Source organism: Harpia harpyja, chromosome 5 (genome assembly GCF_026419915.1).
Source record: "Harpia harpyja isolate bHarHar1 chromosome 5, bHarHar1 primary haplotype, whole genome shotgun sequence".
NCBI classification, from domain to species: Eukaryota; Metazoa; Chordata; class Aves; order Accipitriformes; family Accipitridae; genus Harpia; species Harpia harpyja.
The window spans coordinates 33,245,690-33,265,909 of NC_068944.1; the positions used below are offsets into that span (position 1 = coordinate 33,245,690).

Genomic DNA, 20,220 nt, shown 5'->3' on the forward strand with positions numbered 1-20,220 from the left:
AATGCTATCAAATTGATGTCATGTGATGTTTCTGGCCATTTATCAGAATTTTCTCTTTAAGCATCTGTTTGTAAAGATTATTTGGGATGGATATGGAACTTGTTCCTACTTTCTTTAGCATGAAGAGCAGGTGTCCTTTAAAGAAAGGACCTAGGTCCTTTCTAGTACAAGGTTATCTATTGCATCAGGGATTTATGGAAACAGCACCAATGAAACGATCTTACAGGAACTGCAGAAAAAGGGCATATTGCCCTTCAGAGCCTTAAAGGTTTACTGAAACAGTAATATAAAAGGATTTGAATCTAGTTACTCATGAAATGTCCCATGCCAATTCAAAGCTGGCCCGCTCTTTCTTCACAATTTTTTTCATTTTATTAGTGTATGCTTTTACAGGAAATGAGTTAACATAAATCATATCACAGACGAGATAAGCAACAGAGTCACTGGAAATAACATGCTAGGGTAAACAAGAATTAGACTAAAGGAATCCTTGCCATATGAGGGACTCTCAAAAGCATATAAAATCTCCTGATAAATGAAGTGCTTATGGTACTGTATTTCATACAACTACAAGACTGAATTAATCCCTTCAGGAAGGTCTCTTAAGCCTGTCCTTTGAGTGGTGGTTCAGCAGTGGCAGAGGCAGTGGCTTAATTTCCACCTGGAGTATCCTAGAGGAAAGGAGAAGATGCATATGCAACTCCTACTGCATAGGACTTCACACAGCAAAGCCCTATGAATTATGCTTCCAATAACTGTAATACAAACACATGGCCAGTTTTGTATTGTAATATCATAATCTTTCATAATTTGCATGGTGTCTTTTGAATGAATGACCATAGTATTCTACATCTTTTCTTGTAGAGAATTTTTTTTATCCACTTCTGGTTTAACGCCTTAACTGTGTGGCATTTGGGAGCTATCTGTGAGCAAACAAGGATAAAAGCATTTTCTTCTGTTGATTTGGATGGGGAAAAATTTTATCCATCCTCCATCAGTGGAAATTTGGTTAGGACTTGTCTGCTTGCCTGCTTTATAACAAATTTTCAAGGATGACCCACTGGCAGCTGGATCACATGAACTTACCTCATAGCAATGTGGTCAGCTGCCCTTTTGGAGCATGAAGATGGGAAGGGTGTTAATATTTACTAAAATTGTGAATTTGCTTCATTGACAAGTGAAACAGTTTGTATGAACCTTTTAGGAAGAGAAATATCTGCTCGGAATGAGAATTGTACAGTAGAAATTGTTTGAGTCACAGTGGCCTGCGGGAGTAATGACATCAATAAGTGCAGTATCATATACTTGCATACAATATGTATACTTGTTCCCTCATGGTGATGCTATCATAAACATTATTAATAAGAAATGTGCTAAGGCACTAAACCCCAAGTTTCTGAGTGATACTCTGCATTGTGCACCAATCTGAAGACATTATATAGCACAAACTGGTGTGCTTTTTTACTTCTCAGCTGTCTACAGCAATAAAACTAGAAAGCACACTAACAACTGATACAGCCAAAGTTCCTTCAAATTCAATTTATAGTCTCATAATTTCCTTATTAATTCAACAAATCACCTTGCAGTGAGCGTCCCAGGCTGCTGAGGAGTATGCTGACTTTATGTAAATACCCTTGTGCTTTGTAATGCAGAGCAAAGTGTTGTGGGAGCAAGCGAAAAGGGGGGATGGAAGGCTGATCACTAGCACATCCCAAAGAGAGGCACCTTTAGAGAAAAGCTGATGCTACCTGACAATTCTGGTAGGCTTGTGGTTTGCTTAATCCCCAGAGATCTTTTATGGTACATTTCGTTAGAGCCTTTTAAAAGGGATGAATGAAAAAGTTCGTTTCCCTGCCACTTTCAGCATAAATGAGCTGTTGTTAGACTGTTTTGAGTAAAACCAAGATAATGAATGTTTTAAATGGTTGACAAAGAAGTAGCAAATGGCTTTTTTGGCCAGTCAGTTGCTCACTCCACTGAAACCCATACAGAGATGTTGTCTGGGAGCAAGCTTTGCATTCTGGAGTGCTCTGATGACACCTCTTCTTGCCCCTGTGCGTGTCCAGCGGCCTGAGTACTTGTGTGATGAGTTCTGGGTGCCTTGTCCCCAGCAGGGACCACGGGTGACTTTGCTGTTCTGCTGTTCTCACCAACACCAGGAAGGGAATGCTCTGCAACCATCCTCTGAAACAAGCCTCCAAAAATGTGATGTGTCATGGAATTAGTGTATTCATAACCATAAGCAGTTAGGATTTGGGTTTTCCATGTTACTCATAAAATTACAGCTCTTGCAGCACATAACTGTTAAGACCAAGATGAGAAATGCTGTGAACTTCTTAAAGGAGAAGGATGCTGTTCAATCTCCTACCTTATGAGATCCAATGTAATCCCATGTGGAGGTGACATGACCACAGGCAGAAGAATGATAAGTTATTTTTCCATCTAGTACATCAATAATGTTAAAGTGGAGGAAATGTGGCTTGCCTGGCATATTTTAAAAACGGTGGCTTGGGGAAGATGCAAAAAGTAATTGCCATGGTGTTGAGAGTTGCCTTGGGCATTATTATTGATTCTCAAACGTGGTTGTTTTGTTTTGTTTTGTTTTCTAGTACAAAAATGTTGTTATTAGGTTAAAAAGAAGGGGGCAACAGGCTAAGGAAGGGAAAGAAGCAAACAATCTGCTAAGCTTGCATGAAGGCAGCAGCAGCTCATAATTTTTTAATACTGTTTCTCATTTATGTGTTTTTCTGTAACATTTCTTCTCATGAAATAAGCATGGATGAAACACTGTAAATTTGGACCAAATGTAAAAGTTATTCAGTACCTGCCCACACTTGGAAACTGTAGTGATGAGAGTTGCTGTACAAGGACAAAGTGTTGTTATGTTTTGTAATACATATGACTGATTCTGACTCTTTGAAGAGAAAAGGTCAATGTCAGTTCTTACAAAAGCAAGGACTGTAGCCAAGCAACGTTGGCTGGAACTTGCATGGGCCTACAAATGCACCTCAGTGCTGGCCTGTAGCAAACACCCAGATATTCCAATTTTATTAAAAAACCACAAATAAACAAAACACCCCAAATCTTCCAGATCTCCCTAGTGGGGCCAGATTTTTCTCCTACTCTTTGTGATCTGGATGGTTACCCACTGGGGATCAAGATGAGATCACCAAACACGTTTTTACATGGGTGACCTAAATCTGAAGCTGTTATCTTCCCCAGCTGAGTAAGCAGTAGAGACTAAAACCAAAAGCAACTACTAAAGAAAACTCCTTAGCTTTAAAATTGTTAAAGAGGAAGCAAACTGTAGCTGAGAAGCAAGTTTCCAAAACAAAGATCTCCTTGGAGTAATACTTTTGACACTTTGCCATAGGCAGAGCTCTGTGCATGCCTGGGAAACCCTTGCAGAATTCAGTTTGAGGAACGTGTGGCTGATGAACTTGATGAACAGCATTGATGGGGGTGATTGACTTACTGTGTGCAATGCAGAGGGTTGAGGGACTTGCTTCCCCCCTTCATTTCTCCCACAGTATTGATGATACTTGCACATCAGAATAAAACAAGCTATTCTTTTGCACTGCAGCTGAAATGCCACCGCTGTCTCCCCCAGCGACTGCAGGAAGGGAGCTGGGCTGTTATGAATGTGTTAGCCCAGAGTCTGCTGAGAGCTATAAATGTCATGCTCTAAATGGCATGCCCTCCTGGCTAGGTGGAATTCATTCTTCAGAGAGACCTGAGGATAGGACCACTGCCTGCCTTCCCAGGAAGTTTCTGCCAGACACTGAGTGAGGCTGTAAATGCATATTGAGGAGTTGTTGGGAGGTCCCCTGGCTCTCTCTTGCCTTGGCTGCTCTAGTCTGTGGCTCCAGATCCTCCTCCAGTGGGAAAAGATAGAGTTATGCTTCTGCCTAATTTCTGTGAGACCAAAACTGAAAAAAGAGCTATTTTTTCACTTCCACATATGTTACAATGTACTGGTGTAGGGCCATTGTGGGGCAATGAAGAGGTTCTTTGACATGATGAAGAGATTAGACACATCATCACTTGTGTTTTGCTGCTCCATCTTCTTTGCCAGAGGTTACTTTATAATGTAAACCACAGTAAAAAACAGAAGACATAGAGGATTTGAGGAGGAAAGCTGTAGGTAACGAATTTCTTTTCCCTGACTGTGGACATGGCTGCGATAGAACATGGAGGGCGATGATACCTCACGGTCATCAGCAACGTCTTTGCTGGCGTGCTGTGCATCCTCCCATGGATGATCACTTCCCTCCACATGCATCTGTAATGCTCATGTACTCTCTGATTTCTTCCACCAAAATGGATGACAATGTGCTCTCTACCTAGGTGCTTTTTTTCTGAGATGCGGTTTATGCCTTATTATATGTAGGTTTCCTGCATATTTGTGACTGACGAATACCATGTTCCTTCCAGGAACTGTTCTGATGCTGGTGGCTTTTCTTGCTTTTACTTCACTTTGCCAAGGAAAATGAAGGAGCAGGGTTTCCGTACTGCAGTTAAATCCTCCTGGTATTCACCGAAGAAAAGCAGGTGGATGCTGGTGTCTTGTTAGGCCAGGATCTGTCCCCTCCTTTTCCTTTGAGGAGAAGTGGGGCAGAGAGGCAGAAGCTGGAGTGCTGCCCAGCAATCTTAATTTCTGCCTTGAACACGGCTATGAGACAATTTTCCTGGAGAAACTACTGGGCTGACGAATACCACTGAGTAGCCTGTTTGGGAATTTTACCATAAAAAATAAGCCATTTTGTTCATGCCTGAACCTCTCAGATCTGTACCATACATAGCTCTCCTGTCGTAAGGCTGAAGGCTGGATTCCTTGTTTTTGCCTTTGCACTCTTACCTACACAGCTGTTAGCCATTGCTCTGCATTTTGTTTGTCTACCTTTTAGCCGAAGGAAAATTTTTTTTGCTTGATTTAATTTGATTGGGAGAAAGTAATTATGCAGAAACCACAGTATCTCTGACTGTAAGCAGACTGTACAGAATATATCTGTCTAAGCAGAAATGGGTAAAACTTGGTTTTCTGCTACTTCTGTGCAGGATGTGACATTTCTGGCATCGTGCCTGCATTTTTGTGTGTATTTTTTCACCTAAGAAACCCATCTCTTCCCACCCATCAAGTTTACCGAAACTTCAGCATTTGTGGTTGATGGAAATTGTTATTTTTGGGCCAAAAAGAAATTTCAATAAAAATATTGTAGGTAAAGTTGTCAAAAATCCTTGTAGTTTACCACGTTTGTTTGAATTGTTTTATTTTGATATGGTATATGGGAGTGTATTGACTGTGTAATTACCTTACTCAAACTAAGTTTGTTTGATACAAGTGAAGTGAAGTGTTCAGAGTGCCTAATTCCCATTTTCAGAACAAAGTTGGGAATCTAAGATCTTTTCAAAAAATAGAACTTTGTGCTCTAAATCAGAAAGGAAATATATTCAAAAGCTGTGGGTTTTGTGTGGTTGAAAAGCTACCAAAGCTTGGACTTTCAGAAATGCCTAGTGACTGGAAGCACGGCTTCCCATCTGAAGACACTTCACAAGGTCTAATATTCTGGAAAACCAATTTTATCCCTCTTAAAATAAAGCCTAATTACTTCTGAAGGTCTTGTTCCGAAAGGTGAGTTAGAGCCTGCTCCTCAGTGTAATCACACCAATAGCTCTAAGTTTTGTGAGCTTTCCTACAAATGCCCAGCTGGGCTGAGCCAAAGCCGCGCGGCCCGCAGAGCGGGCACCCCTGGCCAACCCCGCGGGACCCCATCGTTCGCACAGGGCTGGATGTGGAAACTTCCTTCAGTGAGGCTGGGAGCGCTGGCGAGGACACTGGAGGTTACATCTTTCCTCCTCAGAAACTCAGGGGAGGTAGTAAACATCCGCTTGGTCAGCAGCAAACTCCCCGCTCTAATTTCTCGCTCGAAGGATGTCAGGTCTAATGGAGCCGGACTGCCAGAGCTGCACCTGAGAGGAGGATTTCTGCCTCAGGTTAGTCCCTGGTCCGGAGCCAGAAGAACTGCCAGTGGAGGGAGCCAAACTACATTTCTCTTTGCATTACTTATTTTGCTGCTCTTCTTGCTGCACTGCACTTTCTGCTTCCTTCGTGGCAGGAGGAAGCCAGGTACAGAACAGCGTGTGCTCATAAACCTCCTACTCGATGGCCCGGCTTTAATTTCCCTGCTTGTAAACTGGTATGGGAAGGGAGATACTCTGCTTTCCACAATCAGAAGACATGGTAGAGCAGCTGTTCCCAGTAACAGTAATGACACTATTGCTGAGACAAACATTTTCACGATGATGCATGGGAACACTAAATCCAAACCACATTGTTTAGCTAATGCATGCTTTCACTCTGCTAAAGGGGAATGTCACATAACTGAAAGTAAATTGAAGAGATCAGGGTTTAGAAAATATGACAAAGTTGAAAACTTAAAGCTGTATTACACCGTAACATCCTTTAGCAGAGAAATCATTGATCCAAAGTGGTGTGTGTACGTGTATTTTATGGCAGTTTATTAGGTATGACTCGCCTCTGGTCAGTCCAGTGAACAGAAACTGTTGTGAGTCAGGAATGCTTTCTGCCAAGCACCTCAGAAAAACTGAGCATAGCATATTGATATGTGCTGTGGGAAAGGAGACCTAGCATTGCAACGTATCATAGATATGTCAGGCCGTAGGTATGGTTTCTGGTATTTTTCTTTAATCTGCCCTCCCAGTTGGGACTAATGAAACACTGCTCTCAAGGCGTGTGCGTGCGCATGTGTGCAGAGTCCACGCACACTTGTTTAATAAGGCAATACCTTTATTTTTCTTAGCAAAAGGAGAAGTACTTGCCTTCAGTAAGCAATGCAGTGCAACAGCTTAGGGATAAATGGAAAGTTAAAGATGAATTGAGACCCGAAACATCTAATTCATAAATTAATTACTGAGCTTAGCAGTATCTACCTTACTATTGCGACAGCCTTGCTGCTGGCACTCTTGAAACAATTGATACAGATTTGAAAGCTTCTTGGAGAGCCTTTTCCTTCTGGCACTGTTGTGGAGAGGTTGCTAAGTTTAGATCACAGGAATGCAAAGTTACTCAATCAAACACAGAAGTCTGCAAAGTTCATGCAATAAATGGAGATAAAAATGAGGTTTTGTTTCTTACTAGAGGATCATGGACAGCTTTCCTCCTTCCTCCTCCTCGTGGCTTTGCTGTAAGTTTTGGGCAATGGTGATTCTACCAGGTCTAATCAAAGCTAGAAACACTGTTGGCAGTGGTTTGAAGGCTGCATTTAAACTCAGCCAGCAAAGAAGAAAAAAAAGGAAGGGGGAGCACGTTAGGGACTTGAAAACTATTTTTAGGTGTGCGGACTAGGGAGCTCACGGCAATATCAAAGTGCTTTTGTGATTACTTGGTTTTCATGTTAGAGGGTAGAGTCTGTCAGCACATTGTTTGTTTTTACTGTCTGGACTCCTGCTTTTGAAAAGCTGATCCAGTTAATTTCAGTGATACGCTATACAGTAATCTTGCCTATTAAAATAAATGGAATCCAGCACTTTCAACAAAAGCCCTCGACGTTATGATCCTCCCATGTATTGTCAGGGTCCTGGGGCACTGCAGCTCATGAATAACACAGATGGAGGAAGGTTTATAGAGTCTGTGGCAGTGGTTTTATTTCGTATCTGAAGTGTGAAAATTTTCTTCCAAAGAACAACATTATATGATACTTTTAAAATTAGTAGGCCTGTTTGGCCATACAAATAATTGTGCAGGTGCTGTAGGACTTTGTGACAGAGCCCTTTGGACGGAAAACTGGAGTGTTGCAGAGGCTGTGTGCTAACTCAAAAAGCCAAATTAAAAACGTATGCAGCCTCGCTGCAGCATGTGGGTGGCTTTTAGGCAAGTGCAGAGTGTTGTTAAATGTTGAAATCAAATATAGGCATGGGGAAAACTGGTGCGTGAATGGAAAGACTGATCACATACTTGTCCTGTCATTTAAATGTGTGGTAGGTTCCTCTGAAATTGAAAATCTGCCTGGTAACAAGCCAGCTGGTAGGGAAATACAAATCTGATCCTAAGTCTTCATCCTTTTCTAAAATCTAGCTTTACTGTAGGTTTGAAATACTAAGTTTGCTTTTGCAATTTATTAACAGCTGCCTTTGCATTTTCATGTTGAGGCTGTGGACTTACTGTCTGCTCATTCACCCTGATGATGGTGCCCATAAAACCAGGCAGCTGGCAACTTAAGTAATGAATATTAACCTCAAAACATAGCTCTGAGGTGGAAGAAATCCCTGGTTTGTAGATCTGAAAACTGAGGTACAGAGATTAAATATTTATTCAGCATCCTTTGAAAGGCTGTGGCATGGACAGGATTTGATCTTTGCTCTGGAAAACCTCAGTCCAGTACTTGATAATAACCTTTTGATCATCTTGTAGGTAAAATGCCAAAAATTCATGCAAAACTCCTTCTTGGTTTGAAGAACAAAATATTAAGTAAACATTAATGATTTATGCTGCCTTACCTGAAACAACCCTGTAACCCTGCGATTTTGCTGTATAAGATGAAGATTTGGTGGATTTTAGAACAGTTCCCGGTATGTGATGATCTAGTCCTTATCCACTGTCTAGCTCACCACACGCAGAATACTCTTTTTTACCAGTTAAAAAAAGGCACAATGCTATGTGAAGCCAGGAAAAATGCATTTAGTATAGTAGCGGCGATCTTACCAAGAACATAATGTAACAACTATTCTTAAATAGAATTTACATTTTACAGTCCATGTAAAAAGTGACTCTTGTTGTGCCCTTTTGCAAGAGTTGCATGCCTATGCTAGAGCTTCTGCTGAGAGCAGAGCAGCGATCAAATCCTGCAAGATCCTCTAAGCACTCCTTTCATTTTGACTGCTGTGAAAGTTGAAGGTGCAAGACACTAAGTCTTAGCTGCAGCAAGTTTTCAGACACTTGTTGATATTGTAAAATAATTTACACCAGCCAGGTATTAGGATGAGGAAGGACCATGAAGAGAGTTTCAGGGTGCGTTATTTTAGTGTGCCATTTATTGTTACTTATTACTGTTCTTCTGTCATAATTTTTTCAAACTGACTGACATAAATCAAAATTTAGTAATTGATGTCACTGGGTTTTAAACATGTTTGAGAGAAGCCCTGAGACTACTGAGACAGTGGGTTTTTAATACATGGAAGGGACATTTGTTTTATTCTGGTCAGAATATGTTAACCACTGGTCCTCACTGAGTTGGATATTGGCCAAAACATCAGATACAATCAACTCAAGAATGAAAACAATGCAGGTACCTTTGGTGGATTACTGCAGGAGAAATAAGCCTAAAGCTTTCTGAAGCAAGCTAAAAATGATGGTTCAGGTTCTCTAATCCTCCCTCATCCCCCCACTCCACTGTGTAACTATTTTATCCATTCAATTTGGGAGAGTCATGCCCTGAATGCTTTTGCCAGTGACATCACCTTTTAATCTTCCTTCTGTTCATTTGCAGCTACTTTGGAGCTGCAGTTTCTTTTATGTCACTCCCCCAATATTTAGAATTTGTAGTTTCCTCAGATAATTGGCCATCTTGACAAGAAGAGTGACACAATCAACTGTCAGATACTTTTCATTCCTGACTTCCATGCCAAATCTGACATGTGGATATTGGGATAATAATGTGTTATCTTAATTAGGTGTACCTTCATGACGAATGCTTTATAACAGATAGAGCATATGAAACTACTGCAATGCCTTGCCAGGGTATCTTTGAAATGAGATTCCCTACTTAAGGGTTTTCTTCCTTCTTAAATAAATAAAGAGTAAATGAACAATTGCAGAGTCCAAGTCTGAATCCTAGTACTTCCTGTTAAACCTCACAAAATAGTGCAAGAAACATGTTTGGTCTGCTTTCTAAGGCTTGATGATGTGATAGGAAGGATGTTGTATGTAACATCAAAGAGTGATGTTGTTATACCTCTGAAGCATGACTTCTGGAAGTCCAAGTGAAATAATGTATGTTCATTTTTCTCCTGAATATGGCAGTTTTTAATAGGCTTGGATTCTTATCAGAAATGTTCCAATGATTTCCTTCATTGTGTTTGCGTGTGCTTTTTTTTTTTGACTAGCCAAATTTCTCTCACACTTCCCAAAGCCCTGTTAAGTGACTCCCTGCTGGGTTTAGTTAAGAGCGGTGCCGAGCAAATTGCAAGCTGCCAAAACCGGCCAACAAACCGGTGATGAGCAAATGTTTCTGCTCTTTCAGCTCATGGTGAATGTTGCTGTTTTTTTAATTCCAGCCCATGATGTTCAAGTGGAAAATGGTGAAGTCTGGACTACGGACAGGCCTGAACAGTGTTTTGGACCTGAGCATACAGAGTCTGGCAAAGGATCAGGGTGGATCATAACTTTCGCACTTGATGTCTATATATTCATGTTAGGATTAAAGTCTTGAGAGTATTCCTGGCCCAGTGATCATCCTTGAAATCAACTTCTTGGAGCTGTACATGATGATCTCGGAGCAGAATTTAGATCTGTGTATTTATATCTCTTAGATATATCACTTAGAACAATTACAGACCTGTTTGTGAAAGACCATAAAACGTGAACCTTTCGAGATCCCTGCAGAACAAAGTGTGTAACGCACCAAAGGTAATTCATAGGGCATGGCTGGATTAACTTCTTTTCTATGTCCTCTGCTGTAGTGAGTATATTATGAGTATATTGTGTTTTCCTCCCTTTCCTCCTCCAACTGTAGCCTGAGGGGAATAGATCTTGCCTGTTGTAACACGCCTGTACTGTTCTTTTTAGTGTGTTCTCTTCGTTGTCCTCAAACCCAAGTCCATTAATTGTTTATGTGGCATGTCCATATGCTGGCATGCACATGGCAAGAGGCTTAGGGCAAGCCAGTGACTTTCCCAGGAGGGGAAACATGAGCCCAGGGCGAAGTATTTCCTCAGTGGAGTTTCCTCAGCAGATAGCTCTGCTGCAGTGTTGTGTTCTCTTTAGTAATCTGAAAGAGATTTTATGATAACCAAAGCCAGTCAGTTATTAAATCGAAAAGTTTCAAAAGTTATGAAGCATACTGAATTCCTTGTTTGTCCTGTGAATGGGATGTACTTTAAAGGTCGGAGCAGGTGACAGACTCCTAATGTTCCTGGCTGTGCCACTGATTTTCTTTAGAGGTGATGTTTTTCCACAAGTTATATTCACTCAGGTCTTCACCTGTAAAAGGATGATACCTATATCCCAGCCAGAGGCATACTTATTTATAAATCCCATTGAGAACCTTAGATGAGAGAACAAAGCCATGTCTGCATTAACAAAATGCAGATTTCAAGACTGGATCTACAGACAGAAACAGCTGACTGTTTCAGGAGAAAGGGGACTGCTCTACAATGCTAACCAACTCATGGGAGGTGGAGGTGATAGGATAGGTTCCTTCAAATGTGTGTTCCAGATCTGAGATAAAATGAGGAAGTAGATGCTCCCGAAGTATCTTCAGCTGGAGAAAAAGTGGACTATATAAAAGACCCGAAACACATGAAACTGCAGTTTAATGTAATACATTGGAAACTAGTTTAATGTTCCCTCTTCATGTGTGAGAGCTCAATGGTATTTCATAACAAGTTTACTATTTTTTTTTGTACTCTTTACAGTTTTGATTCAGCTTCATCAAATGCAGGACAAAGAAGTATAGAATAGCGAAGGGGAGACTGTTTGGAAAAAAAAAAAATAGAACGACAAATAGCCTGCTGGTCAGGGCAGCCAGCAGGAACGGGGCAGGACCCTGTTGTACAGATCCCTGTTTATTCAGCATGGAACCCCTCCAACAGGAGAAATTAAGACATGCCATACATAGTCACTAATGTGCTTGTTATGAAGGAGAGTGTGGAGAAAGGGTTCGAACCTAGTTCTCCCATATCCTGTCCCTAGGGAGGGCACTAATCACCAGCTTTTGGATCTGGCAGGCACGTCATCTTAGTGCAAGTCCTCTGCTGTGGAGTGCTAATCCCACCTTGAAGCAGACTAATCTTTCCCAGGAGACATTATGTTAAACCTAGTATTTTTCTATAACAAGTTTTGGTTTGAACAAATCAATATTTTAGGATACAGAAATATTTATTTGAAAAATTCCCAGCTTATACTTGGTGTTCCAGTCACAGAAGCCACTTTGTACCTCATTTGTATTTCTCTGATGCCCTAATGAAGATTGTGTGTCTGCTCTCCTCTGGGTCCCTCAAGCACATTGTTTAGCAGTGTGTTGCACATCTTTGTACTACTGTGGTAGCTCCTAGTTGTAAACACAGATCAGGGTTAACATAATGTTAAGTATGTTGCAAAACAAAAAGCTTTGTGGTGGTCCCCAAGGTGTTTGTTATCTAAATAGAAGTTAAAAGGCTGGAAGTGGATAGTGTGGATGGAGTGTGTGTAGGGAGCAAGGAAACACTAAGATATAAATGATGATTTTAAATATATTGCTTGTCAAGGCTTTATATGTGTAGTGCAAAAGGGGAGAATAAAGAAAGGTTTGAAATGTTATAATAATTGATAAAGATATCAATTTTCACATGACTAATTCAGCAAGAATATTAAATATCATAATGAACTCTAGAGTGCAGTACTGTGAGAGAAGGTTTCACCGATGATTTAAAATATGACATGAATTTTTTGCACATCTTGTGTTTTAATGTAGATGTTACTTAAGAAGGATGTGGGAAGGAACAACAGTCTATCTACTTATATTCAGATAATTGTATTTGCTTATTATTTGTATTGTCTTGTTGGGTGCAACCTAGACAGTGCATGAGCTGGTCCTGCCAAGCAGGTTGATCCGGGTCAAGAAGAACATGTAGGATAGGTGATGTCCTTTAATCTAATTAGCCAAACCTAAACCAGAGAACACCTGTATGATGCTGCTATTGCTGATGGAAATTTAGGAAGGGGAAATATGTGGTCAGCCCACTAATACTCTAGAATCATAGAATCATAGAATATCTCAAGTTCGAAGGGACCCCTAAGGATCATAAAGTTCAACTTCCTGTTCCTTGCAGGACTACCTAAAACTAAACCGTATGACTAAGAGCATCACCCAGATGCTCCTTGAACTCTGACAGGCTTGGTGCCATGACCACTTCCCTGGGGAGCCTGTTCCAGTGACTGACCACCCTCTCAGTGAAGAACCTTTTCCTAATGTCCAATCTAAACTTCCCCTGATGCAGCTTCTTTTCTATCGCTGGTCACCAGAGGGAGATCAGCACCTCCCCCTCCGCTGCCCCCCTTGTGGAAGTTGTAGACTGTGATGAGGTCACCCCTCAGCCTTCTCTTCTCCAAGCTGAACAAATCAAGTGATGTCAGCCGCTCCTCGAAAGTCTTGCCCTCAAGACCTTTCACCATCTTGGTCGCCCTCGTCTGGACACCCTCTAATAGTTTGATGTCCTTCTTACATTGAGGCGCCCAAAACTGCAAACAGTACTTCAGATACCATCATATATCTGATGCTAAAGCATTGAGTGCTTGCTTTTTAAAATTTGCCCCTTATAATGAATGTAGTCCTCTTCTCTAACCTTAGGTTAGAGCTGTGCATGCTGCTGGAGAATGAGCACATCTTTGAACCAGAGACAAATGATGAGACTTTCTCCTCCTCTCATCCTCTCTCCTATGAGAAGGCAACCTCTTTTCTTTCAGTTCTTTCCTTGTTTAATCAGCATGTGTATTGGGTGATTTAGGATGAGCTCTCCATGAACAAAGAATTGATGTAATATATGTGGTAGAGATAAAGAAGTGGTCAGGTACAATTTAAATTAAAGGGTGACCAGAGACCTCCCAGGGACAGATGTCATAAACTATCGAGTCTGGAAGTTGTGCAAGACTGCTGGCAAAGAATTTCCTTGCTCAGATAGGGTGTTCCAATCTTCTCTCTCTCAACTTCTCTGTGGATAGCAGAATTATTATAATATTTAATTCTGTATGGGATAGCACCTCTCTGAATGATGAGTGTTTATAAAAGCTTTCAAACTTGAAAAGCATGTAGCATTCTTCCCTTTAATAGATGACTAAAGGATTTTTAGGAATAGTAAACATTAAGCGTGGTAGAAGAAAATCATGTGTTACCAAGGCAGGACTGGTAATGTAGTTCTGAGCAATTTATACAGGCACAACTGGAAAGTTGTCATATATTACTGAAGCTTGGTCTGCACATGGGAATCTGGCTGGCAAAACAGTGTTGAGAAGGAGCAGGGCAATTATGTATGGGATGAGGTGCCAGGATGCATACAGGTACTCCTATGCAAGAGGGCTGAAGCTCAGCTGATGGCTGATACCAGTTTTGTTGCATTTTTCTGCACTATGCTATCATGTAATTACCACTTAGTGTGTGAATTTTCACAGCGTGAAAAACCTCACCCCTAAGCCAATATAACTTACATTGTCTTAATAGAGATACAGTTACACTAAGGAAAAAAAAAATCTTTTTGTAAGTAAAGAGTGTTTAATTTTAAATTGCTAATTTAAGCTTTATTGGCAAAAGAATGTATAAAGTTTGGACAAGCTCTGCCAGCGTAGCTCTGCTAGAAAACTTTTTCTGAAGAGTCCAAATGGAAAGCTTTTGAACCTTGGGTTCTAACGTGCAGCGCTGAAGAAAAGAGAAATGGATTCTTGCCTGTTCCAGATAACAGTGGAGAAGCTGCCCAATCTGTCGTGCCTAACCATGCTGCTGAATCGCTACACTACAGATCCCCGGTATCAGCAACTCTTCATCAATCTGGTAAGACTGAAGCCAACTCTAAAAACAAACATTTCCTCCATGAACAATGTGTTTGTTATATTTTCTCATTTGTTTATGATGGCTGTGTCAGCCGCACTGATTTACATAAACACTGCCAATCCTGGGACGTTACATTCTCAACAAAAGTAGCTGAGTACAAACAGCATTCCGAAGTTTTAATTCATATTGTATAAACATAACAGATGTTGATAAAATGAGCCAAAAAGAAAATACAACAAAGGAGACCATTTCAAGGGGGCTTTTGATTAAAATACATTCCAGATTGACAAAATGATACAATGTTAATGGAATAGATCATTTAAATGTCATTATTTGGCTCTTATAGTCCTATAAAGCAAATATAAAGCAACACTTTTGAGATTTTAGGCTCCATTACAGTACAGTGCCTATACATCAACTTATAAATAAAGCTATATTTCTTTCCCCTTTCCTTTTTTTTTTTTAATCCGTGCTATGACATTGCCACATTTATTTCCTAAATACTGTACTAAAATACTGGTCCAAAAGCAATAATGTGTTTGGTATACTGAATAAGGCCTAAAATAAATATGTTATAAAGAAAATAAATGCAGTTTCTGTCTTGGTGAGTTTCCAGTCTACAGCATTGAAACTGAGGTGGGGGGACACTGGGAAATCCAGGCCAGAGAGCCTAATTCAGATGGGTTTTATTTAAAAAGATACAAAACCTGCTTCTGTTTACTCATGTGTAAAGAAGATGGGACTGAATTTGAGATCCATCTAGTCTGAATTCCTTGCTTTGAGAATAGCTGGAAGGAGAGAAAAGTTACAAAGCCCACAATGCTCCTGATATCCATTATCTAGTTTGGTTTAAGAGTTTCCTTTTAATAGATGGAGAAACTGAGGTGGAGAGAGGACACAAGGCTTTCCAAAGTTCAAGAGGAGGTCATACATAGGAGTAGAAGCCAGTTCGGCTGAGACCCAGTCCAGTGCTTGCACCATTGGGACACACAACTTTTTTGTTATGGGAAACCTATTGCACTCAATTAGTTTTAACATTGATAGCTAACTTTTAGTACCTTATGTGATCCCTGAAGCACAAAGTTTAGTATCCCTTCCAACAACTTGTTATTATCACTCATGAACGCTCTGCTTTTGATATCCACAGAAATATCCATTGTGAGTTCTTGGGCGTAATGATATCCTGTGGCAATGAGTTCCACAGCAAAATTATATTTGGTATAGAAAGAGGAAACCTTTTTACCTTTAATTTTTTTCCTCCTTATGTCTTTGAATGTCTCGTCAGTCCTGTACATGAAAGAGGGATAAGACACGTGTCCCTCTATACTGTGCATTTATTTATATTATATTATCATGTCTTTGTTTCATTTTTCCTCTGTCTGGGAAAGCATACACTTGGGAAGCGTAATACACCTTCTTTGACAGAACTGGCCAAGTCATGAGAAGGATACTGTAGAATTATGTGAAAAGTTAAAAACTTAGTGAACACCTATATAAGCTATAAAGACCAGCTTGGTTAACAATAAAATGGTCTTTAGCTCTGTTCCTATCAAGAAACAGTTATAACCCTCATAGTTTTCAGTGACCAGAATTTAGTACTTGCAGTCCCTCTTCTTCTCAGAGCCATATGATTGTTTTCTTTGTTCTCTTCCTCGCAGTCTATGTTTCTGTGTGAATTGACTTTTATAAGCAGTTACTGCAAAATATTACAGGATGTCATAAATGGTTGTGTAATGAGATAGCAGCTATAAAAAAATCTTAAGACTTAATAAATATTGGGGTCACTGACTATTTCCAAGTAAAAACTCAGACCGTATCAATGGAGCTCAATTTTGCTTTTCTAGCCTGTTAGATTTGGGTAGATTCCAGTCATAATAGTTTATTTAGAGTGAACCTGATGGTTTACCAAAAAAGAAAGTGTTTTTTTACTATGGTATTTCCTGATGCTTTAGGTATAATTGGGAATGGGGAAGAGCAAGAGAGGAACTAATGTTCTTATTGGCTCCTGTCCCTCAAGCCTGCTACCTCTCTCTCCCCTGCCTCCTTCCTCTGCCTTGCCTTTCCCCTCCCGTGGCAGGGGTGCACTCATGCTTTTGTGTTCTCCCTATGTCTTCTCTCTTCGCCTTACAGGACCCATACATAAACAAATCTGCAATGTCAGTCCAAGCTCATTTCTCTCTGCAACGCACCTACATCATCTTTCGCACCCTGGGGCTGCGCCACCTCACTGTTGTTGACCGGCAGAACCGAGTGGTTGGGGTGATCACCAGGAAGGACCTGATGCCTTTCCCACTGGAGGAGAGGCTGAGGCTCCAGCTGGCACCACGGAGCCCTGATGTGGGTGAGCAGCCCCTGGATTCAAGGCCATGGATGTGTTCTTAGACTTTGTCACTTCTTTTTGAGCCTATGTTCTTCTTCAGGAAAAAAATAATCAGAGCTTTTCCACTTGACCCCTCCTGGAGAAGAGATGCTTAAAAACTGTTGTATCTAGACATGTGGGATTCTAGCCCGGAGCTATGTCTCTTCAGCTGTTTGGTAACTGCAAAATTCATTAATTTAAATGCTTGTGAGGCAAAGTAAGAATTCATGTGTTTATGGAAGATGTACATAAAATCAGACATGAAGGACGGATATCAAGAATGCTTTTGTCACACTGTGTCTATGCCTCCCAGTGAAAAAATGTCATAACCATTAGCAGCCGTTATGTTGGCAAAGCCTTTCAGTGAGGACTAAATCTTCAACCTCTGAGTATCTGCCTGTTAAAAAGGAGAATGTTTCCATATCAGTGTTTTTATGTTGAAATATGTATGTTTAACTGAGAGGAGATATTGCCCTGAGGGAGGTGGGCAACTGAAAGGAACAAGGGATTGGCCTTTCTTATTGGCCTATGTGTATTAGCAATTGAAAGGGAGAATTGTATGTAAGAGAAAGATATTGACTGTGGGGCTCCTGCCAAATTCCCATCACACTTCTCAGTGAGAGAAACTTGACATGGTTTTCTGTTGCCTACATTTCTTTCAATTTCTTCAACTCCTAGAATAGGCTATCTTTCTCTCCTTCCACCTGATTTGATAACATTTTTAGTTAAGTTCATTTGCAGTGAGGTATGGGGCAAATTCTAGTAAATGATAAATTGTGAAGTAGTTTTTGTGTATATAGCCGCATATTTACAAAGCACAGATTAAATAATTCTTCATGATTTTGGAGTCATACAATGTTTGACACCTTGGAAAGTGTTGTTTGTTAATAAATTAATGTGAACAATTTTTTGGATAAAGATGCTTTTAGATTTCCTTCTATGACTATGTAATTGATGTTTAATTTTGTTCTGTTAAATATCAGAGGGATTCCCACAGATTTGGATATTAAAATCAAACATGTACAAAGGAATCCATCACTATTAATGTTGTTATAATGAATACCAAGGAAAACTAGTAATAATTTACTGGTTACAAAAACTTGCCAAAATTCCTGAAAGTTAATTTCTGGTATTTGAATCATGCAGCTTTGAGTCTCCTATAAATCAAAGATTTGTTGGATTTTCTCCTGTTTTCCCTGCTGGATCTTGTCTTTATTATCAATAATGTTGCTTTTGTAGCACCACAGAGCATGCACAGCACTTTAAAACTTAAGCGTCCAGTCAATGCAAACAGCTGGCAGCCCAGAAACTTAGGAAGGTACATGAGCAAGGCTCTTTAAATGGTCAGTTAAAATATGCCATATGCAGGGTGAGAAATGCTTTGCAAATCATCCATCCAAGAGACATGGAGGTGGATGTTTATTTAGATCCTGTTACACTTAGTAATCTTTTGTTCATTAGTACACTAGTAAGGTCATTGTCACTATTGATCTATGCCTTACCTACGTGAAAAATGCAAAGTTTTTCTTGAAGGAATTAGGGTTTGTGTGTTAGCAGAACAAGAGATCTAATCTAGAAATGCCTAGTGATTTCCCCTTGAGGCAGTAGGAATCTTTTCTCTTGATAACCGAATCTGAATAACCTTGCCATGATTTTGCATTTTTGGTTCAAAGCCCTTTGCTGATTTCCTTTTCCTTGATTTATTGAGTACACAAAGTATCACCCTTCTAAGACCTGAGTAATGTAATTTCTTTTTGCTTACAGTATCTGTGGCTAAATGACTCAGTACAAACGATAGTTGGGGTGTACTTTGCAGAGTATGAGGGCTGGAGAGAGCCAGGATATCCGTAACTCATTACACAACTTTGAACAGGTCACTTAAATGCTTGGCATATCATTTACTCTGCCTTTAAAGTTGGAACATTGATATGGATCCACCATAGTTACTGTGAAGAATACATGTGTGAAAGATACTATAGGAATATAAACTATTTATAATAATATTTTGTGCAGGCCAGTTGTAAAAAGCAATGTGGGATTGGTTGCCCCCCCCCCCCCCATCCCCGTCAGGAACAAGTGTAATTTCTAAGGAAAAGTACACACAATTTACATGGAACTTCTCATAACCGTGTTGTGAGCTGGGTGGGGGACAGCATGCTGTGTTTTCCATACATTATTATCTAGTTCCATTGCTAGATGAGTTTTTTTGTAATATATGTGTGTTTGTGAAAACACACGAAACAGAATTCCTTCCAGGACTTCCTGAAACAAGTAGCTCCCTTATATTCTGGACTCCAGTGACAAATCCATCTCATCACAAACCATAATAGCATAATACATGTAGTAAAGTGAAAACAGATGAAATTGGTAGGAAGCTTTTCATTAATATGTGATTCTCATGATCCTTATATAGAACAGGTCTCTAAGGAATGGCAGTAACAAGTAGTCATATAATTTGACTCTTTGGCACAAGATACTTTTGTTTTTCTCCTTGTCTGCTTACAGTGCATAATAAGTGTTCTGTTATTTCTTCATATGATTTGAACTAAAGACTAGATAGAGCAAAGATGCTATTTTTATATGAAATACAGTTTGTTTATGGATTTTCACAGTTTCTGAACACAAATTTCTGTGACAGAGATAAAGGGCTTCACAACAAAATTCAAGTCATTCGCATTATTTTTGGTTTGTGCTATATACATCTATACCTCTTTCATCTCACCCTCCTTTATGATGGTGTTTTCCTAACATTTCTCTCTTAAACTGAAATATGCCTTAAAACAAAGGGAGACTGAACTTTAGATCTAGGTTTGAAGTACAGCCATGCAAAATTCCCACCATTCAATTAGAAAAAATGCTTTCACATTAGAAACATTAAACCATCTGTGCATTACATATCCCTATGAATGAGCATAAACTATTGTTAGAAGGTTTTTGTGGTATACAGCTTTAATGTATAGTTTTACAGGTATCCTGTAATGTCTATGTGCTTATGCTAATGTATGTAACATTGGTGGTGCTTTTCCTGTCATGTGATACTTACATACTTTAGAGTTAAGTACCTAGTGTTTTTGAAGTGTCTGCTTTATCGTGCTGTAGAAC

At 39.9% G+C, this 20,220-nt stretch overlaps 1 protein-coding gene across 1 annotated transcript in view; it reads left to right on the forward strand.

Moving 5' to 3' along the window:
* The window catches only part of LOC128142405 (chloride channel protein C-like), an 82,490-nt gene extending 64,255 nt beyond the window's left edge, over positions 1-18,235 (forward strand). The window contains 3 exon segments of the mRNA XM_052788465.1: positions 13,566-13,662; positions 14,664-14,759; positions 16,890-18,235. Coding sequence (XP_052644425.1) covers positions 13,566-13,662; positions 14,664-14,759; positions 16,890-17,141 — 445 coding nt within the window. The 3' untranslated portion in view covers positions 17,142-18,235.
* The last annotated feature ends 1,985 nt before the right edge of the window (positions 18,236-20,220 follow it).